This window comes from Euprymna scolopes, chromosome 28, assembly GCF_053919585.1.
Source record: "Euprymna scolopes isolate OS-2025 chromosome 28, ASM5391958v1, whole genome shotgun sequence".
Lineage (NCBI taxonomy): Eukaryota > Metazoa > Mollusca > Cephalopoda > Sepiida > Sepiolidae > Euprymna > Euprymna scolopes.
Genome location: NC_136509.1, coordinates 91,049,474 through 91,068,746, shown reverse-complemented (window position 1 = coordinate 91,068,746; position 19,273 = coordinate 91,049,474). Strand labels below are relative to the sequence as shown.

Here is a 19,273-nt window from a genome sequence, read left to right as displayed (position 1 = left end):
ATTTTCAAATTTACGCAATGTTTTTAAAGATGTAACCAAACTCTTATTTGAAATTCTTGCTTTGTTTTTGTCTTTTTATATCTTGTGCTTTTTTGTTTTGTCTTTCTTGTTTGTGTTCCAATTCTTGCTACCTGTAATGATTGTGTCTACAACTTTGCCTTTTTTTTTTTCTTTCAGTCGAGCAGCGATGTTAGCGAGGAACCATTGCCTGCTGGTTGGGCGATGTCAATTGCACCCAATGATAGATCCTTTTTTATTGATCATAATACAAGAACAACCACATGGGTGAGCTTCTGTTTGCTGTGTTCATCTTCATCTCCTCCTCTAATGTCTGTGTACTTATAATTAATACTTAATAATTAATAATTAATAAGTATTTATACAGACCTGTACACGCTTTACTACACTGGCATGACAATGTTTCAATCTGTAGTGATAACTAAGATTTCATCAGACAAAAGAATTTATTGTTTTTAATGCCTATTGTGTTCCGTCCGCTTTATATTAGTAATGCCGACATCTATAATATGAAAGCGAAAATGTGTGTGTGTGCATTTTTTCATATGTCCGCCAAAGGCTTTTTGGGTGGGGGGGGGGATGCTAGGGGTGGTCACTGTCTATAGAAATATACTGTCTAGATTGTAATATCTCCGATTTACAAAAGGAGTATATATATATTATTCCTTATTGGAATTTTTTATTTTTGAGATGAGCATTGTATGTTAATTTTATTTTTTATTTCGGACTATTAGTCTCATCTTATCTTTTTATTGGTGCACAACGTTTCGGCCAACTTCCTCTGGCCTTCGTCAGGTGGTAACCGCGACGGATAGGAACTTCGAATCTCCTAACTGCATTCTCAGCCATCACTGCCATCCGTAGTTGTTGTCGTCACACCACATTTTTGACCAATTACCTCTGGCACGCTTTGGGTGGGATTGAAACCGCTATCTTCACACAATGTTCATCTGGAACCGTAGAGATTCAACGTCTCTATCAACTGCGCCACGGGAATGCAGTTAGGAGATTCGAAGTTCCTATCCGTCGCGGTTACCACCTGACGAAGGCCAGAGGAAGTTGGCCGAAACGTTGTGCACCAATAAAAAGATAAAATGAGACTAATAGTCCGAAATAAAAAATAAAATTAACTTACAAAAGGAGGTTGTAAATATCTTTTATTTCAGTGAAATTTTATGTTACAAAATTTGCGCTGCGATTTCATTTTCTCTACTACGGCGAGATGTTTGATCTTGAAAACCACATGTTTTTTAAATGTTTAATTTCACCTTTCCTTCCTCACGTCTCTGCCCACATAGCGTAGTGGTAAGTTGTCAGGCTATTTGCCTCAAGGCTTCGGGTTCAAGCCTACCTCCCTACCAAATTTTTTTTTTCTTCTTTTACACCCGGGCAACATTGAGCACCCCCCCCCCTAGTATATTATATAAAAACAAAAATGTGTGTGCAATTTTTTTGTATGTCCAGCAAAGGCTTTTTTCGAGGAGAGTGGGGGGGGGCGCTTGGAGGAGTTACCACATCTTAGAACTTTTTATATACTCCCTAGATTATAATATCTCCGATTTCCAAAAAGAGGTCGTCTCTATCTTTTATTTCAGCGACTTTTGCATGCTATTTTCGCGCTATTTCTTACTCGCCTGTTTTTTTTTGGATTTCCTGTATAAAAGCAAAACTAAAAATCGAAATCCAAATGTGTTCTCGGCACGTCCAGAAGCAATGAGCTTTGATCAGTTGTAGGGAAAACCCGTCATATTAGACAATTGCTATTCATTTGAACACTCCCCTTTTTGTGGAGAGCTGATTTTCCCAAACATCTTGGGGAAACAAACAAATATGCAAAAAGCGTAAAGCTTAACTGGCTCTGCGTAATTTCATTTTCTCTATGGCGTGATATTCAGCCTAGAAAACCAGACGTTTTTTAAGCGTTTAATTTCAACCATTCTGACTACTCTATCCTCTTAGTGTCGCAGTAAGTTATCAGACTTTCTTTTCCGCCTTTGCCCCAAGGCTTCGGGTTAGAGTCTACTTGCCTACCCAAACAATTTTTTTTTTCTTTTACACCTCCGAACTCCTGAGCAATGCCGGGCACCCCTGCTTGTTTATAATATAAATCTTACCTGTCTGTTTAAATGTATGTGTGTATATATATCTGCCTAAAACTTTTGACAGAGGTGCCGGATTTTCAGGAAATTGGTATCGTTTTGAAGCTCGACCCTTCAGACGACAAATACTGAAAATTGGCCAAAAACATTAATTCTTTCACCCTCAATTGGGCACTTTTCTACAAGGAGGGAGTCACCTTTTCGCCAATATTTTCAAAAGTCATCCCCTCTTTTCAATTGACTTGCCTTAATTTAAACCTTCGCCGCTTCTGGTTTGGTGATGGATGCAATGACGAAGATGTCACTTTTTTTTTTTTTTTTTTTTTCTCCACTTTCTTGTCCTCCTTTGCGGTATGGGTTCGAGCTTGCCTACCTACTACCACTATTTTTTTGCTCCACACACACCTCCAAACATCCAGCTAGTCTTTAATAAACATTAAATCTTTTTTTCTTCTTCTTCTGCGGTGATTAGTAGAGTTTTGTCACATCAGATGCGGGTTGTACGTTGATCATGCTTATATGCAAAGATTTTTTTTCCATTAAATTTTATGATTCACGTTGGTTTTGATAAGTCATGTAAAGTCTTCTTTGGCCTGCATTTTTACCTGTTCATTTTGGTTCCCCGATTTATTGGAGAGGGACCTATGTATTCAGTGGCGTCCGTGCATCCGTTATTCCGGACTATTGCCAGATTACTGTCCATTACTTTTTCCTGAAATTTTGCCACAAATTGTATTTCATTAAATAGATGTGCAAAGTAAAAAAAAAAAATTTTGCAAAAATTCCCGTTGCGCCCCAGAGGCTCAAAAGATGTCAAAAATGCTTCAAAATATCCCAAAATCACACTTCTTGCCACATAGCGTTTGATCCATCCATTAGAGTTTCCTGAAACTTTGCCAATATGTGGAGGTCATTGTTCTTAATATGAATTCAGCTCCTGGCAAAATTCTGGTTCGCATCCCTCTGGGACTTTTAGAGCTAAAAAACATGCCTTTTTGAAGCTCTTTTTTCATATTACTCAAAACCTTGATATGTATGTCTTTATAGTGGTTTTCCATAGTGCTGAATTCAAATATACACGTCTTAAGGCATGAAACTTCACTATTTGTCTATTTTCACTGGGGTTCGGCGTTCCTAGGAGCTCAAAAGTGGTCACTAATGCCCCAAAATGGCAAAAAAATGTACACTTTTTACCCCATAACTTTTTCTCCATCCATTAGATTTTTCTGAAACTTGGTAAAAATGTGAAGGCAACGTTGGCCCTTCACACTTCTCACATTCATCATTTCTTCACTATTTTTTGTGGCGTCATCTCACATACAGCACCAGAGGGGGACCACACCCGCGCGGCTTGTTTACATTGGTTTTAAATTTAATAGGTTGGCTGAGATAGGACAACTAATTTCTGTGCAAATAGTGATAGACAATACAAATAACGTACGGCACAATCACATTGACACACCAGTTCTCCAAAGTTAAGCAACGTTGAGCCTGGCCAGTACCAGTTGGGTGACCATTTGGGAAGACGAGGCTAGGTTGGGAACTGGTCTATCCTTCTCTTGAGAGCAGATGGACCTCTCTTAAGCCATGGTAGGCAACCCATCTAGTGATGGCGTCACGATAAAAATACCCTTGATAGCCTTGGCGAAGCATCAAGTATTTTCGGCCATTTCGTTATTCACAATGGAAAAAACACAGAATTTTTTTTTTTAGTAATTAATAACTACAGATTGAAATATTGTCATGCCAATGTAGCCAAGCCTGTTCATGTCTGTATAAATACTTATTGATATTGATGTAGCTCTATTTGTTGTTGCTCACTAGTATATAAACCTAGTGGATATTTGGATTTTATCCTATGAATGTATTCTTAATCTAGACTACTTATATCTATCTACTATTAAATAAAAAGAACTTTATCTGTGTCTCCGTTTCCTATCGATGGGTCGGCAGATTTTTATGAAATTTTACATAAAGGTACTTTATGTGCCTGGCAGTGTTCTTAGATAGGTTTTGTATTGGAATGTCTTTGATAAGTAATCGATAATTGAAATAATCTGATGAAAGAAAGAATAGAAGATTTTGATCAAAGTTAACACACCTTACATGGCCTAACATCATATGTGCATCTGGGAAATTTTATTATCACACCAGCTGAAAGGTTTGACATATAAAATCAATAGTAGGTTTGTGTGTGTGTAAACTATTTAATATATGGAATAGTGGATAAGTATAGCAACAAACTAGTAAAAATAATGACACAAACACATCACTAAAGCAGAACCAAATAATTTGGTTGATTTATAGCAAATTGCTGCGGTTGTGTGCGCGCGCACACACACACACACACACACACACATATATATATATATATATATATATATATATATATATAAAGGGCGTAGAGCCAGCTTCACTCTCATCCCAACCAGCCTGATTCAACTGGAATCTATGTGGAATGCAGAAACTGCCGATAGGGTCAACGTCTTCCTACATACAGCCCTTGGTATTCCAAAATGGTCAGCCATCTGGTACTGACCAGGCTGAACATTGCTTAACTTCAGTGTGTCAACGTGATTAAGCTGTATATGTATATTTTATATATTCATTAACATACAAAATGTTTGGCACGCATACACACACACACACACATTTATATACACATGCGCACACATATTTATGTATATATATTTATGGTACGCACACATATTTATGGTTCTTTTTTATAATTCAACTTCAATAAAAAAAAATAAAAAAATATAGACTAATCTTTGATTTACATACTCATCACAGAGCGAAGATATCATATTCCAAAAATCACGTAAATTGATCAAGTACTTTTTTTTTTTTTTTGTTAATTAAGAAAATCTCCAATTTACGATTGTTATATATACAAAAAAACAAATTGAATTGTTTTTTAATGCAAACAAAATTTTGGTAATTAAATTGATTTGTCGTCCTTGAATTTTAGCACATTCTAAGATAACATGGCAGCTATTAGCTCTCTCCTCATAAAATTTTATTTGTTTGAAAATAAACGTACTTGATCGATTTACGTGATTATTGGTGTACGACATTTTTGATTAATACATACATCATATGCATTTGTCTGTATTTATAATGAAATCAAATTCTAAATAAGAACGCACGCACATATATACAGGGTGACCCACAAAAAACGGGCCCCAAATCTAATTAGGCCCCGTTTCTTAGTGTTTTGTCCAAATTGGTCATGACTAGTTTATTATATTCAAAGCATCACATCAAAACACTTTGGCCTTTTTTTTCTCCGTTCTACAGTGTATATTCTAGATGGCCTCCATTTTAGCTTTTTTTTTTGGGGGGGGGTCACCCTGTATATGTGTGTATGTATGTATGTATGTATATATATATATATATATATATATATATATATATATATATGCACACGCTATTTCAAACAAGCATAAACCTACACATACCTATGCGTGTGTATTAATAACGACATAAATAATATCAATAAGATAAACTTTTGTCGTTTTTATTTCACAACGTGCCACTCAAGCAACTACATCCACTTGATATATCCACAACAAATCATGGCAGAAGTGGCACTTGCATTTCAATCGGGTGTTTGTCTAAATTTCACTGCTACAAATTTCTGTTTGTCTAAATTATTCAACTAACGTGCAAGTTTTTCTTGAGTGGAACTCTTAAGTCACTTGAGCATTTTTCTAATTTTTCATGTTTTTTTTTGTTTGTTTTTTGCTTTTGTTTTTATTTTTTTTTATTTGTTTGCTTCTTGTTTTTCTTTGTTTTTCCGTTTGTTGTTTTTCATTTGTTTTTTTCATTGTTCATTTTTTTGTTGTTTTTTTTTTCATTTGTTTTTCATTCGTTTTTTTTGTTTGTTTTTCATTTATTTTTTCATTTTTGTTTTTTTTCTTCATTTGTTTTTTTATTTTTACATGTTTTTACATTTCTATTTTTTTTTTTTTTTTTACATGTGTGTTTAAATAAAAAAAATTATACAAATCTCGTTTTGTAGGAGGATCCTCGCAAAACTCGTACAAACTCGTTGCGGACCGCAGCAACTCCCGATGCTCCAAAACCTTTTGTACGGTCATCTTCAAATGAAGACCTCCTCAACAATCTTGGACCTTTGCCTGTGAGTATGGTTTGAAATATATATATATATATATATATATATATATTTTTTTTTTTTTTTTTGGACGAATGAGTCTACTGTGAAAGCGCAAGTGTTAAGACAATTGTTTATTGTTCTTAACCTCTATCTGAAAAAATATTGAGCACTTTTTGTGTGTAAGATCTGCTCATTTAATTTATGCCAACAGCATTCAGCCTAGGCTCTCACTCAGAGGGGGAAGTTTTATGGGAATATCAAATTGACAAGCAAACCCCATTCGCATGTATATCTAAACGACTCGCATTCCAGGGGCCATGTTTCTGACAAAGAGGGAAGAATTGCTGTTTTTTAGGTCAGTATCTATTCTATCTAACACTTATCATTGGCAAGTTTTTCGCCTTGAATTTTTTTTTTTTTTTTTTTTTTTTAAAGCTCCTGACATCAAGTGACTTCATGCTTTGTCTGGAGCAATTTTTATTTAAAAAAATAGAAACAAAACAAATTCCCTCAGATGCGGTTCTAATGGGTCACAAAAAAATTCTTGATAATATTGTAATTTTGAGTTTGAACTTTGTATTGTTCCCCCATAGCAATAAACAGATTAAGAAAAAAAAATGGTTTAGGTCCACAAGGTCAAGAAACGGTTATACCTGCTTTGTTTGTTTATTTATTTAGTTGTTTGCTGGTCTAGCAAAATAAACAATATCCAGTTTTTTTCTTCTGAGGGCAAAGTTTGGGTTTTGTTAAAAACCTTAACTTGGAGAAACAAATTCATTATGGCAAAAAGTTTCTTGAACAACTTTCAACCTTTTTGTCTTGGGATTTTTTTTTTAGCTGTTGAGTTAAGAATTCATCGTTTCTATCATGGGGATAACACCATCGATTGCACTTTCAGTACGATTACTTGAAACATCCACTGGAGTAAGTAGTTTGAATTATTGTTGAGTTATTTCCTTTTCTTTTTGTTTTAGTGTTAAAATTATGATGAAAACATAGTTTGTATTAATGATAAAAACGATTTTTTTGGTCCCCCGACAAAAGGAGGGTGGACCTGTAATTTCACCCTTGTCCATTCTCAATAACTACGCTTTGGAATTTTTGGAAATTTTGCTCAACCATTAAACATGGTATGAGTAAAAAAAAAAAAGTAAAAGAATGGATTTTCCGGGAAAACTCTGGTTGCCCCCCCCCCGCCCCCTTCCTAGAGGTGCCTTTCAGGTTGAAATGGCTAAATTTGACACTTTTGTGCTTATTAAAAAAAAAATGATTCCTTGGAATTTTATAAAATTTTCTGAAAAGTTGTAACTAACTGATTTCTATATAATTTTGTTTGTCTATACTTCGCGATAACTCTTGGGTGTGCCCCAGGGGCTCTTTTAGGACTAATAAAAACACTCCATTTTTGGGACTGTTTTACCATATTTGTCCAAAATTTTCTGTGTATGTCTATTTACCAGTTTTGCATGGTGCTGAACTCAAATTTAAATATGTTAAGGCCTTGGGGACTTTTGTGGCTAAATGGGTGGGGGTGGGGATCAAATGATGGACTTAGTCATTTAAATGGTGGTGGTGGTGCAGGGTAAATAAATGATGGACTTGGTCTTTTTTTGCATGGTGCAAAACTCAAATTTACATATGGTAAGGCCTAAAACTACGTCGTTAATTTTCACCAGGATTTGACGTGCCCTGGGACTTTTGGGGCTAAATGGGGGAGGGGTGCTGAACTTAGTCATTTTTTTTTATGCCTTGTTCACTGTGCACTCATGAGGACCATGCATGCTTCACTTGTTTCTAGTGTAAAAATTATGGTGAAAAATTTTTTTTGTTTAAAAAAAAAAATCTCAAGGACGTATGGTTCTTGTAAAAAATTCCCCTATATTAAAAAAACAAAAATGCAGAAAATCTTTGATGCATGTACTTGTCATGGAACAAAAATGTTATATTCCAAAAATCGTGTAAATTGATCAAGCAAATTATTTTTTTTTAAAGAAAATCAAATTTCATAAGGAGGTGAGGATTAGGTTTCAGTCTGCCATCTTTAATAAATTAAGACAGACAACTCAATTCGAACTATCGAGATTCCAAATCAGCCTTGTAATGGGTATGATTTACTATTAACTGCTAAAATATGTAAAACAAATGATTGCTATTCCTTGAGTTTTCATTTCACCTTTTCCATTTGCTAAAATGGTTTTCCTATTCCCATATTGCCATTGCTGTTATATTTTTTTAAAAATTTGTTCTTAAAAACTTGAATTTTATTTCTCTATGATCTGATGGATTTTCTGGAAACATGAATTTACCCTGGACATCTGTAACTCTGGATTATCAATGGACTTATTTGGATTCATCCTGTTCTTCCGGGATTTTACCTCTTTATTCAATGGATTTTTATCACATCCTTTTATACTTCTAATTTTTAGTCGCGTGCAAGTGACTCTATAAGTCACTCCATCGGTCGTTCTGTTGGTCGGTCTGTCCGTAACACTTTTGTGCTTGGCCTTTTTGGTTAAGATCAAAGGTCTGTTGTTAATACATGCTGTTCTTAGCTTTTTAAGCTTTTCTTGGCCTTTTGGCCCAAATCAAAGTTTAGTATCTGTTCTTACTACATGCTGTACTTATTGTGATATAAAGTGGGGGATCACTTTTCTGTATTAATTTAATGTAAAATGATCACCCACTTTACAACCAGTCAGTCTCAAAGCCATTCAAGTCATTCTTCAGATCATTCAAGTTGTTTTTGAATGATTCCAGTTATTTTTTAAGCATTCAAGTCATTCTTAAGGTCATTCAATTCATCCTTAAGTTAATTAAAGTCATTCTAAGTCATTTACTTTTTATTTATTTAAGTCATTTCAGCCCATTTTTCGGCCATTTTAGTTTATCTTTAAGAATTTCATGTCAATCCTACATTCACGCATTCATTCATTACATGAGAGCATGCAACTAATGGCTATCAGCCTTGTTTTCCTTGTTTCTGCTTTCATAATAATATGAAACTTTATAAACTTTCACTGTTAAAAAATTTTATGCAAATATGATTCAATTCATATTTGTAGTTTCTTTTAATGCAAAAATTTGTTGTATATTTTGCAAACCTCTTTCCTCTGATTAAACTCAGTGGAATAAGATCTTTCAAGTTTATCTGTATTCCTTGTCGGATAATGAAAAATTCTGTATACCTTCCTTACAGGTTTTTAATTTTTTTTTGAAAAGTTGAATTTCAATGAAATTTTTCTCATATATAAATAAACTACTTGATCAATTCACGTGATTATTGGAAAATGACTTTTTTGTTCTTTGGCGCGTACATAAACCATAAAGAATTTTCTGTATTTTTGTATTAATTCGGTTGACTTCTGTACGAAAAACCCCAATTTATTTAAATGTTAGATGGGATAGATTCTGACTTACAAAACAGCAATTATTCCGTCTTTCTCAGAAACATGGCTCGTGTAATGTGAGGACTAAACGACAAAGGGAAGTGAGGGTTCTAAGGCTTCCAAAAGTAAAGCCAAGATCAACTTTCTAGGCTCCTAAAATTATAACATATAATGCATATCAGAATAATGAACTATTTCTTTTCGACTATTAAAATCTTTTTTCTTTTCCATTTTTGTCTTTTTTGTTTCCATTTTGTTTTTTTCGTTTCCATTTTGTTTTTTTCGTTTCCATTTTGTTTTTTTCGTTTCCATTTTGTTTTTTTTGTTTCCATTTTTTGTCTTTTTTTGTTTCCGTTTTTTGTCTTTTTTTGTTTCCATTTTTTGTCTTTTTTTGTTTCCATTTTTTGTCTTTTTTGTTTCCATTTTTTGTCTTTTTTGTTTCCATTTTTTGTCTTTTTTTTGTTTCCATTTGTTGTCTTTTTTTGTTTCCATTTGTTGTCTTTTTTTGTTTCCATTTGTTGTCTTTTTTTGTTTCCATTTGTTGTCTTTTTTTGTTTCCATTTGTTGTCTTTTTTGTTTCCATTTGTTGTCTTTTTTTGTTTCCATTTGTTGTCTTTTTTTGTTTCCATTTGTTGTCTTTTTTTGTTTCCATTTGTTGTCTTTTTTTGTTTCCATTTGTTGTCTTTTTTTGTTTCCATTTGTTGTCTTTTTTTGTTTCCATTTGTTGTCTTTTTGTTTCCATTTGTTGTCTTTTTTTGTTTCCATTTGTTGTCTTTTTTTGTTTCCATTTTTTGTCTTTTTTTGTTTCCATTTTTTGTCTTTTTTTGTTTCCATTTGTTGTCTTTTTTTGTTTCCATTTGTTGTCTTTTTTTGTTTCCATTTGTTGTCTTTTTTTGTTTCCATTTGTTGTCTTTTTTTGTTTCCATTTGTTGTCTTTTTTTGTTTCCATTTGTTGTCTTTTTTGTTTCCATTTCGTCGTTTTTCGGTTCCGTTGTGTCTTTTCGTTTCATTTGTGTCTTTTTTCGTTTTTTGCACTACTTTTTCAGTAAAATTGCTATATCTTTGTTAAAACACAAGACTAAGCAATGCAATTTGCCATATAAGTGTATTTTTGTGCAAGGAATCTGAATATGCTATTGAAAATCTCCAGAAATTAATGGTTTCTAAATAATCTGCAGTAAATGCACATAAATATGCTGCGATTGCTTAAAAATGCCATGTATTCATTAAAAGAAGAGAAGTTAGAGAACTCAAAGTTTAGTTGTAATGCATTTTATGTGCCAAAAACTGAAATCGAAATCTAGGATTGGTTAAAAATGATATATTCAATATTGCTTTGGTATTATTGTAGATTAATACCTTCTGTTACCCCTCCCCATCTGACCACCTCTTCAAAATATGTGATTCTACCTTTATATATAGATAATGTATGTTATTATTTACTAATTCATTTGAAAGTATATTCATTTCCGAACAAAACTGGTATTTTGAAGACTTAAAGTGCTTTGGTTTTTAAAATATGACTATTTTAGCAGAAACCCCTTGAAATCTGTGGTTATCCAAAGCGTTTTAACGGCCATGTGTATTGCTAACATAACAAATTCACATATCCAAATGGTCGTGCAAGTTTCGTGCATATGATTTTGTTGAATGTTTGATATTTGAAGGATAAAATGATGACCTGCGCATCATGTTAATTTCACTTTGAATGATTTTCAATGTCCTTTTATTTATTTTTAATTACATTTTTATTTTTTGTTTTAGCCTGGCTGGGAAGAACGTATCCACACAGATGGGAGGGTGTTTTATATCGACCACAGTAAGTGAAACATTTTTATCCCATTTTTGTTTTTGGTTCTTGTCCAGAATGCCCCCTATATTAAAAAACTAAACTAAAGAAAAATCTGTATGATATATGTACCCATGATGGGGAAAATTGAGATACACAAAAATGGGGCACTCTAGATTGGAACAAAAATAAAAATATAGAAAACATTTTTATACATTTAAATGTTTGAAAACTTGAAAATGTTATGAAATGATAAAATCATTTTTATTTCCTTATTTATTTATTTTTTTTTTTTATAAAGTCCGAATTTTCACCAATAACCTGGTTTTATTAAGGAGAGAATTAGTCTGATTTTGTTTTCTTTTCTTTTTCTTCGTAATGTTGTTATTAAGAGGTTGAAGCTCCTCAAAGAGAAAGACATCTTGTGTTGGTGCTGTTTCATTCTGTGTGTGTAATCTCTCAGTTTAAGCGCGAAATTTAGAAATGGGGAATCATAAATTTTATAAACATTTTTTTATATATATAAATTTAAATGAGAACATTTGAAAACCTAAAGCCAGGTGATTGGCAAAAATTCGGACTTTAATGACAACATAAAAAGTGTAAAGAAAAATGATTTTATCACTTCATAACATTTTCAGGTTTTCAAATGTTCTCACTTAAATTTATACAAAAATAAAAATGTTCTCATTTAAATTTATATAAAACTAGCAAAAGTACCTGTCGTTGACTGGGTTCAAAAACAGCCTACAGAAAATGTACTCTGATTTATGAAAGTATGATAGGTTATGAAAAGGAAGGGTTGTAAAGATAGCTTCGAATTTGGGAGTATCAAAACCAAAGCAAAATATGATGAAAGTAAAAATAAAATAGATAAACCCCATAATTTATTATACCATACCTGTTCACACTAAAACACTTATCACAATATTCTATGGATCTATATCAAAAAAACCTTGTTAAACTTTGTGAGATATTTCCATTTTATGGAGGTCAGGTGCGAACGAACACCCAATAATTTTATTATACCATATTTCTTCAAACTGAAATATAATTATCAAAGTATACTTATGCAGATAAATATGAAAAGTCTTTATTAAAGTTTGTGCCTATTTCCATTCTATTGACGCCAGGCGCGAACGCACACCCCACAATTTTATTATACCATCCCTATTTAAGTTAAAACATACTTATCAAAGTATTCTTATGTACATCTATATCAAAAACACTTGTAAACGGTTTTTTTTTGTTTTTTTCATTTTTTATTTCCATACTTTGGGGGCCAGGCGCGAATGCAGACGCCACAATTTTTATGAACCACTGCCAGATCACACATACCCATTTCTGTGTCTCGATACATCTTCTATTATTATATGTGATCAGTTTTCTGTAATAGTCAACCATATAGGAGTCTATTTGTGACCACACACACACACACACACACACACACACACACACACAGAGACGTTCAGCTTTGTATTATTGATAAACATGTTCTCATTTAAATTTATATAAAATAAAAATGTTCTCATTTAAATGTAGATAAAAATAAAATGTTCCTAATTGAGAGTAAGAATTTTCAGAAAACCTACCCTCTTTATCAATCATTTCCAAAATTCTAAGATCGAAATTTAAGTTTGCCAAATTACCTTAAATATTCATGCAAAAAAAAAACAAACAATTTTCTTCTTCAGCTTGCACTGTTTTCGACACTCACAAAAATGACAATCCTTTTTCTTTTCCTTTTGACATTCGTAGAAAATCCGTCTTTCTTTCTTCCCACTGACAGACGAATTTACTGTACATTCGAACAACTCCTAAAAACAAACTTATCTTCCACCAATGAAAGAAATACCGGCTTTTTTTATCCACTGAAGTTCGACCGCGTCTTAATTTGCATATGTCACCTTTTCGTTTCCTATCAGCCGGGTTTTGAGTTTGAGTGTCGATGACTTTTTACAATATGTACACACCACCATTAGACACTTTTTTTTTTTTTTTTTTAATTACATTTTCACCCTGAAAATGGCACAATGCCACTTTGGTGCAAGGGGGCTACTATAAGGGACATAAGCTACTGAGGTACTATGTAGGGAGTTAGGCAGCAAGGTGTCTGTTCACATTACACTTGAACCTCTGCATGTCAGTACAGTTGGGGAAGCAGGGACCCGAAAGGGAATTCCAAAGTCTAGAGGTTCTGGGGAAGAAACTACGAGAGTAGAAAGCTTTCTTACATCTAGGGATCTCTACTGTGTAGGGGTGGGATTTAGCTGTTTGTCGGGTTTGTCAGGATTATTTACGTCAAGAGGGCACAAGTGGTTGCAGTTCGTCAGAGCATTCACCATTAAAATACTTGTAAAACAGGCAGAGGGATGCAACATTTCGTCGGTGGGACAGAGGCTGAAGCTTAGATGAAAGTTCAGGACCTATCAGATTGGCGACTCTCTTTTGAACCTTGTTTAGGAACGAGACACTAGTAGCAGATGCACTAGCCTAAATATGACAGTAATACTCCATACATGGGTGAATGGTGGCCTTATAGAGGTACAGAATACTTTCGAGCATTAGTAGCTTTCTAGCGCAGTAGAGAGAACTTACGTTCTTCGCAGCGGTCCCGGTATGCTCTCAATGTAATTGTTCCAATTCATGTTTCTCGTGTTGTCACAAAAATGTAAAAATATCCAGATGTCTCTGCTCTTTAGTGTTAAGTGGTATACGTTTGAAAAAAAAAAAAAAAAAAAAAAAAAAGGATTTTAGCCTTTTTTTTTTTTTTTTTTTTTTTTTTTTTTTAAGCTAAAGTTGAAAAAGCATCTTATGATGTACTAACACTAAAATATGGTTTCAACCATTTTTTTTTTTTTTTTTTGTGCGTCCATTTAAAGTTGAAAAACATTTAACGATACAATAACTACAAGACATTAAAGGAAACGAAAAACAGATTAATTTCAGATGACTACCCCAGTGTTTCTACCGAAAAAAAAAAAAACTTTCAAAAGTTTTGAACAGCTTTAATCATCATTGGTTTAACAGCATTCGATAGATAGCTTCTAGAAACGGACTTTCCAATTAACCTATCTTTGGCCAGATCTTCATTCATTCCTCTTTCCCTTAAATCCATTTCTACCACTTCCTCTCATACCCAAAAACTCTCATCCATTCTTTCAATGTGACCATACCAACAAAGTCTACTGTTCTGCACACAACTACTTATACTGTTCAGATTTAGTCTTCCTCTGAGCTTATCAGATTTGAGCGCGTCTTATCATTCTTCTATCATTTCTCTCCATGCAATGCATGTCTTCAACTCTCACAAGCTAGATTTTACTTCCATACATCCTCAACTGTTCTACATCTACTAACCCAAGCACTCTCATCCATTCTTTCAATGCGACCATACCAACAAAGTCTACTCTTTTGCACACATCTCATTATCTCATCCAGATTTAATCCTCTGAAGTCATCACATATAAATAAGCTTGTTTTTGAAGTTAACATTACTCATCCATCGTATATCATCTTCTCAATGCAACCCACGTCTTAGACCTTCGTTTCCGTACGTCATCACACTGCGTGCATGTTCTGGTTTTAACACCCTTCCCACCCCTTCAATTAATTTGAACCGGCCTTATAATCTTGAGTACAGATTATATAAACCATGTATAATTTCTGTGTATATTTAGTGAATACAACCCCCCCCCCAAAAAAAAACCCACTCAACTAGCTACAATCACTATAAACGATTTCCTCCCCTCTCTATGCCTAAATCTAAACACAGATTCCACAAACAAAGCTTCTTTCCCAGAACTGCCCATCTGTGGAACACTGTTCCACTGTCCTGCTTCCCAGTTGAATACAACATGGTAGCCTTCAAATCCAATGTAAACAAGTTCTTGTTGAACCATCCCCATAAATAATAAAATTCTACCCAATTTACACCATTAATAATTACTACATTACCACCTTACATTCATTAACCTTTATCCTCGAGTGGATTTCGGGACTTGATAAGTAGTGACTCTCAAATAAAAAACAAAAACCTTTACTAAAGAATGCATAACTTTTTTTTTTTTTTTTTTAAAGCACATGCCTAATAGACTCTTCCGTTGGTCGATAGTGAAACACTCTGCTGATTAGTAATGTTCAGAGTTCCCTGAATACAATTTTGTGTAATTTGTAGTGTTGGACAAGGAATCAGAATCGGAAAAATCAGCGCTTTTTGGGGTATCGGAATTGATATCGGAATCAGAAAAATTTGAGCCTATTTTCCGATGCCAAAACCGATTCCTTAAATTATCTTTTTTATTTGGTTTTCGTTAAAGAAAAATCTTCCACTGCTTGTAGTAATAATAAAATCAATATTTATTGATTTAAACTTCCAGTAAAGTTAAAATCTCTAGTTTTATCGAAATCCAGAAAAATATTAGAATCGTCCCATCACGAGTAATTTGTTTTTGTTTTCTCTCATTGAGGAAACACGTTCTTATGAATGCCTCAAGAGAGATCTTCAGTGATGCACTGCCCTCATTGTAGATTTCTAGTTTCATATTGTATCACCTCAGACAGCAACTTTGACCTGACTTTGATTCCAAACACATTAGATTGTCTCTTTGAAAGCTATCAGCTATATGAACTGACATTGCAAAAAGTCATTCTCTGGAAATCTATGGCCTTTCTTTTTAATGACACAACAGCAGGCATCACACTGACACGTCATTAAAAATAAGCCCAAGTGAATGTTTCAGAGGGCACGAAAAACTCGGTTACTTTTGAGTCTATTCTTCCTTCATTTTGTACTAATTTTTGTTTCATGGTTCTGATCATTTTTAGCCAAATACGTTTGGACATGGCTAACATTTGTGATTTCTGTAACAGTACGGATCCTTGCTGTTCTTTATGTCTATTTTTGTTAGCACTTTACGTAATGACGAACCCACAAAAAAAAACTATAACCATAAGGTGAAAATGAAAGGTGAATCTGGGCAGGAGCTGCTAAAAACACCCTATCCTGCCTTGACAGAATACAAAATAGACTCCGTGGCTTAGTGGGGGATGCCCTTTTCTCTTCCCTGCAGCCTCTCTCCCACAGAAGAGACGTTGCGAGTCTGTCTTTGTTTTATCATTACTTCCATGGCAAGTGCTCGTCTGAGCTCTAATCTTTCACGATAAACACCCATCTAGCTGAAACCACTCTTTATCTGTGCCTAAATCAAAACGTAGATTCCATGAACAAAGCTTCTTTCTTAGAAGTGCACACCTGTGAGAACTCTTCCGTTTGCCTGTTTCCCACCTGACTACAACTTGGATGCCTTCAAGTCCAACATAAACAAATTCTTGATGAACCGCCCCTTAAGACACTTTATCAAATCCCCAATACTAACGATTACTACGATACTATCCCATTGATTACTATATACGCAATAACCCTTATCCCCGAGTGGCTTCAGCCTTGATAAGTGGTGACTACCATGTAAAGAAAAAAAAAAAAAAAAAAAACGGAACTTCCAGTTATTTTCAAAAAGTAATCCTCTGAAAAAGAAAACACTGAACTGGCTAAGTTCAAAGAAATTCTTCAAACTAAACAAAAACTGAAAATGATTCAAAATCACTGAATGACAAAGTGTAGTAGTGAACTTAAGCTGTAAATATTTGACCATTTTTGTTGCGCGTTAGAGAATTTCATGTAAATAACTGTGTGACCTTTTAAAACTACTTCAGGAGGTGAAATGAAATTGAATTTTCCTGTTGTCACTGAAGTTTTTTGGTTTATTATATCATTGTTTATAGATGAAAATATGTTTTGAAAACTTGAATTTTGCCTGGAGAATGGCCTTGAAAACCTTTTAAAATGTCCTTGAAAATGGACATTGAAAATCTGTCCGAACCCTGTAATATTATCAATGATATTTAAATAAATATTTCAGCATTAATTACTTATCTACATCTTTACAACACAAATTTGCAAAACACGTTGACAAAATATACCTCCATCAAAGGCCAACCAATAAGACTGACATTAAACTAAATATGATGCTAATAATTTAAAATTAGTTGCTCAAAACTATGTAAAACTTAGAAATGAAATTAACTTTTCCTGTTGTCCGTTAAGTTTTTTGTTTTATTTTTGTCTGGAGGAGACCTTGAAAAACTTTGAAAAGCCTTAGAAACTCCTTGAAAAGCTTTTGAAAATAAACATTGGAAATCTGTACAAACCCTGTAACAGTATGGATCCTTGCTGCTTCCATTATACCTATTTTCGTTGGCTCTTTCCATAATGACTGTCCTATAAAACCCAGCAACAAACCTCTGTAGGGTCAAAGTGGAGCTTCCATCTATTTTCACATCGTTCAACTAGTTCTTCCTGCTACTTTGTCTTTTTTTCTCTCTTTCATTAATCTGATGGATTCTTTTGATGACGCTGACAGTTCTGAAATTATGCATTGTTTTGTTCAAGTCTTGTTTTAGCAATTTTTTTTATCTGTTCTCAAGTCTACCATCAAATTCTAGTCATTGGCTGAATGTGTGTGTGTGTGTGTGTGTGTGTGTGTGTGTGTAGTCTATGAATTGGTCACTGAGATATTTAAATTGTTTTATTTTTTATCAATATTTATCTTTTGATAGAAAAATAGTGCTTGATATGATCATTTATTTTACATAGGCATCACAACTTATGGCCAAGAGGCCACTCGAGGATAAGGGTTAAAGAGTGTACAGTAGTCAATTGGACAATATAGTAATTGTTAGTAATGGAAATTCGGTAAATTTGTTAACTTAAGTGGAACGGCTCATCAAGAACTTGTTAACGTTGGACTTGAAGACAATTGTAGTCAGCTGGAAAGCAGGCAAATGGAAGACAGTTCCACAGGCGTGCAGTTCTAAGAAAGAAACGTTTAGGTTTAGGCACAGATAAAGAGTGTGGGAAATTATTGATAGTGTTTTCAGCTAGACGAATGTTTCTCGTGAAAGTTTGATGAGGGGGGACCATAGATTGGAGCTCAGGTGAGCACTAGCCATGAAAATAATGATAAAGCAGACTCGCAATATCACTTCTGTGAGAAAGATGTTGCAGGGAATAGAAAAGGGCATCCCCTACTAGGCTACGAAGTCCATTTTGAACTCTATCAAAGCAGGACAAGTCCTTTCTAGCAGCTCCTGCCCAGATGTGGCAACACTACTCCATTCTTGGATGTACCTGGCTCTTACGTAGATAGAAAATTGCATCAGCAGTAAGATATCTACTGGATCGATAGAAGGATCTCACCATTTTAAAGGACGTCCAGTGATGAGGCCGCATTTGGGGGCTATGGGCAATGTGGAGTGGTTTCTTAGTTAGTGTTGCTCCCAGGTCCACTTTGGCCTAGAGTGGTAATACCTGTTAGGATAGCTGGTGCTAACAGATCAGACAGTCTGAAGATACTGGCTTCCTGAACAAAAACAGAACCAAACATTGATGTTATTGTTGCTTTTCCTTTCCCTTTTATAAAACATAATCATGTTCTGCAAAGTCAGAAATAGGAATCTTTTTTTTTCTTTTCTTTTCTTCTTTTCTTTTTTCTTTTCTTTTTTTCTTTTCTTTTTTCTTTTTTTTTCTTTTTTTTTTCTTTTTTTCTTTTCTTTTTTTCTTTTCTTTTTTCTTTTCTTTTTTCTTTTCTTATCTTTTTTTCTTTTTTCTTTTTTTTTCTTTTTTTCTTTTCTTTTTTTCTTTTTTTTTCTTTTTTTTTCTTTTTTTTTCTTTTCTTTTTTCTTTTCTTTTTTCTTTTCTTTTTTCTTTTCTTCTTTTTTTTTCTTTTTTTTCTTTTCTTTTTTCTTTTCTTTTTCTTTTTTTTCTTTTTTTTCTTTTTTCCTTTTTTCTTTTTTTTCATTT

General features: G+C 33.7%; 1 protein-coding gene across 22 annotated transcripts in view; it reads left to right on the top strand.

The window, feature by feature from the left end:
* Positions 1-19,273, top strand: part of LOC145249721 (E3 ubiquitin-protein ligase NEDD4-like) — a 622,527-nt gene that overhangs the window by 567,025 nt on the left and 36,229 nt on the right. For all 22 annotated transcript variants that reach the window (XM_080111610.1, XM_080111606.1, XM_080111604.1 and 19 more), the window contains 3 exons: positions 178-285; positions 6,142-6,261; positions 11,388-11,442. In XM_080111610.1, the coding sequence (XP_079967736.1) occupies positions 178-285; positions 6,142-6,261; positions 11,388-11,442 (283 nt within the window). The remainder of the gene's footprint in view (positions 1-177; positions 286-6,141; positions 6,262-11,387; positions 11,443-19,273) is intronic.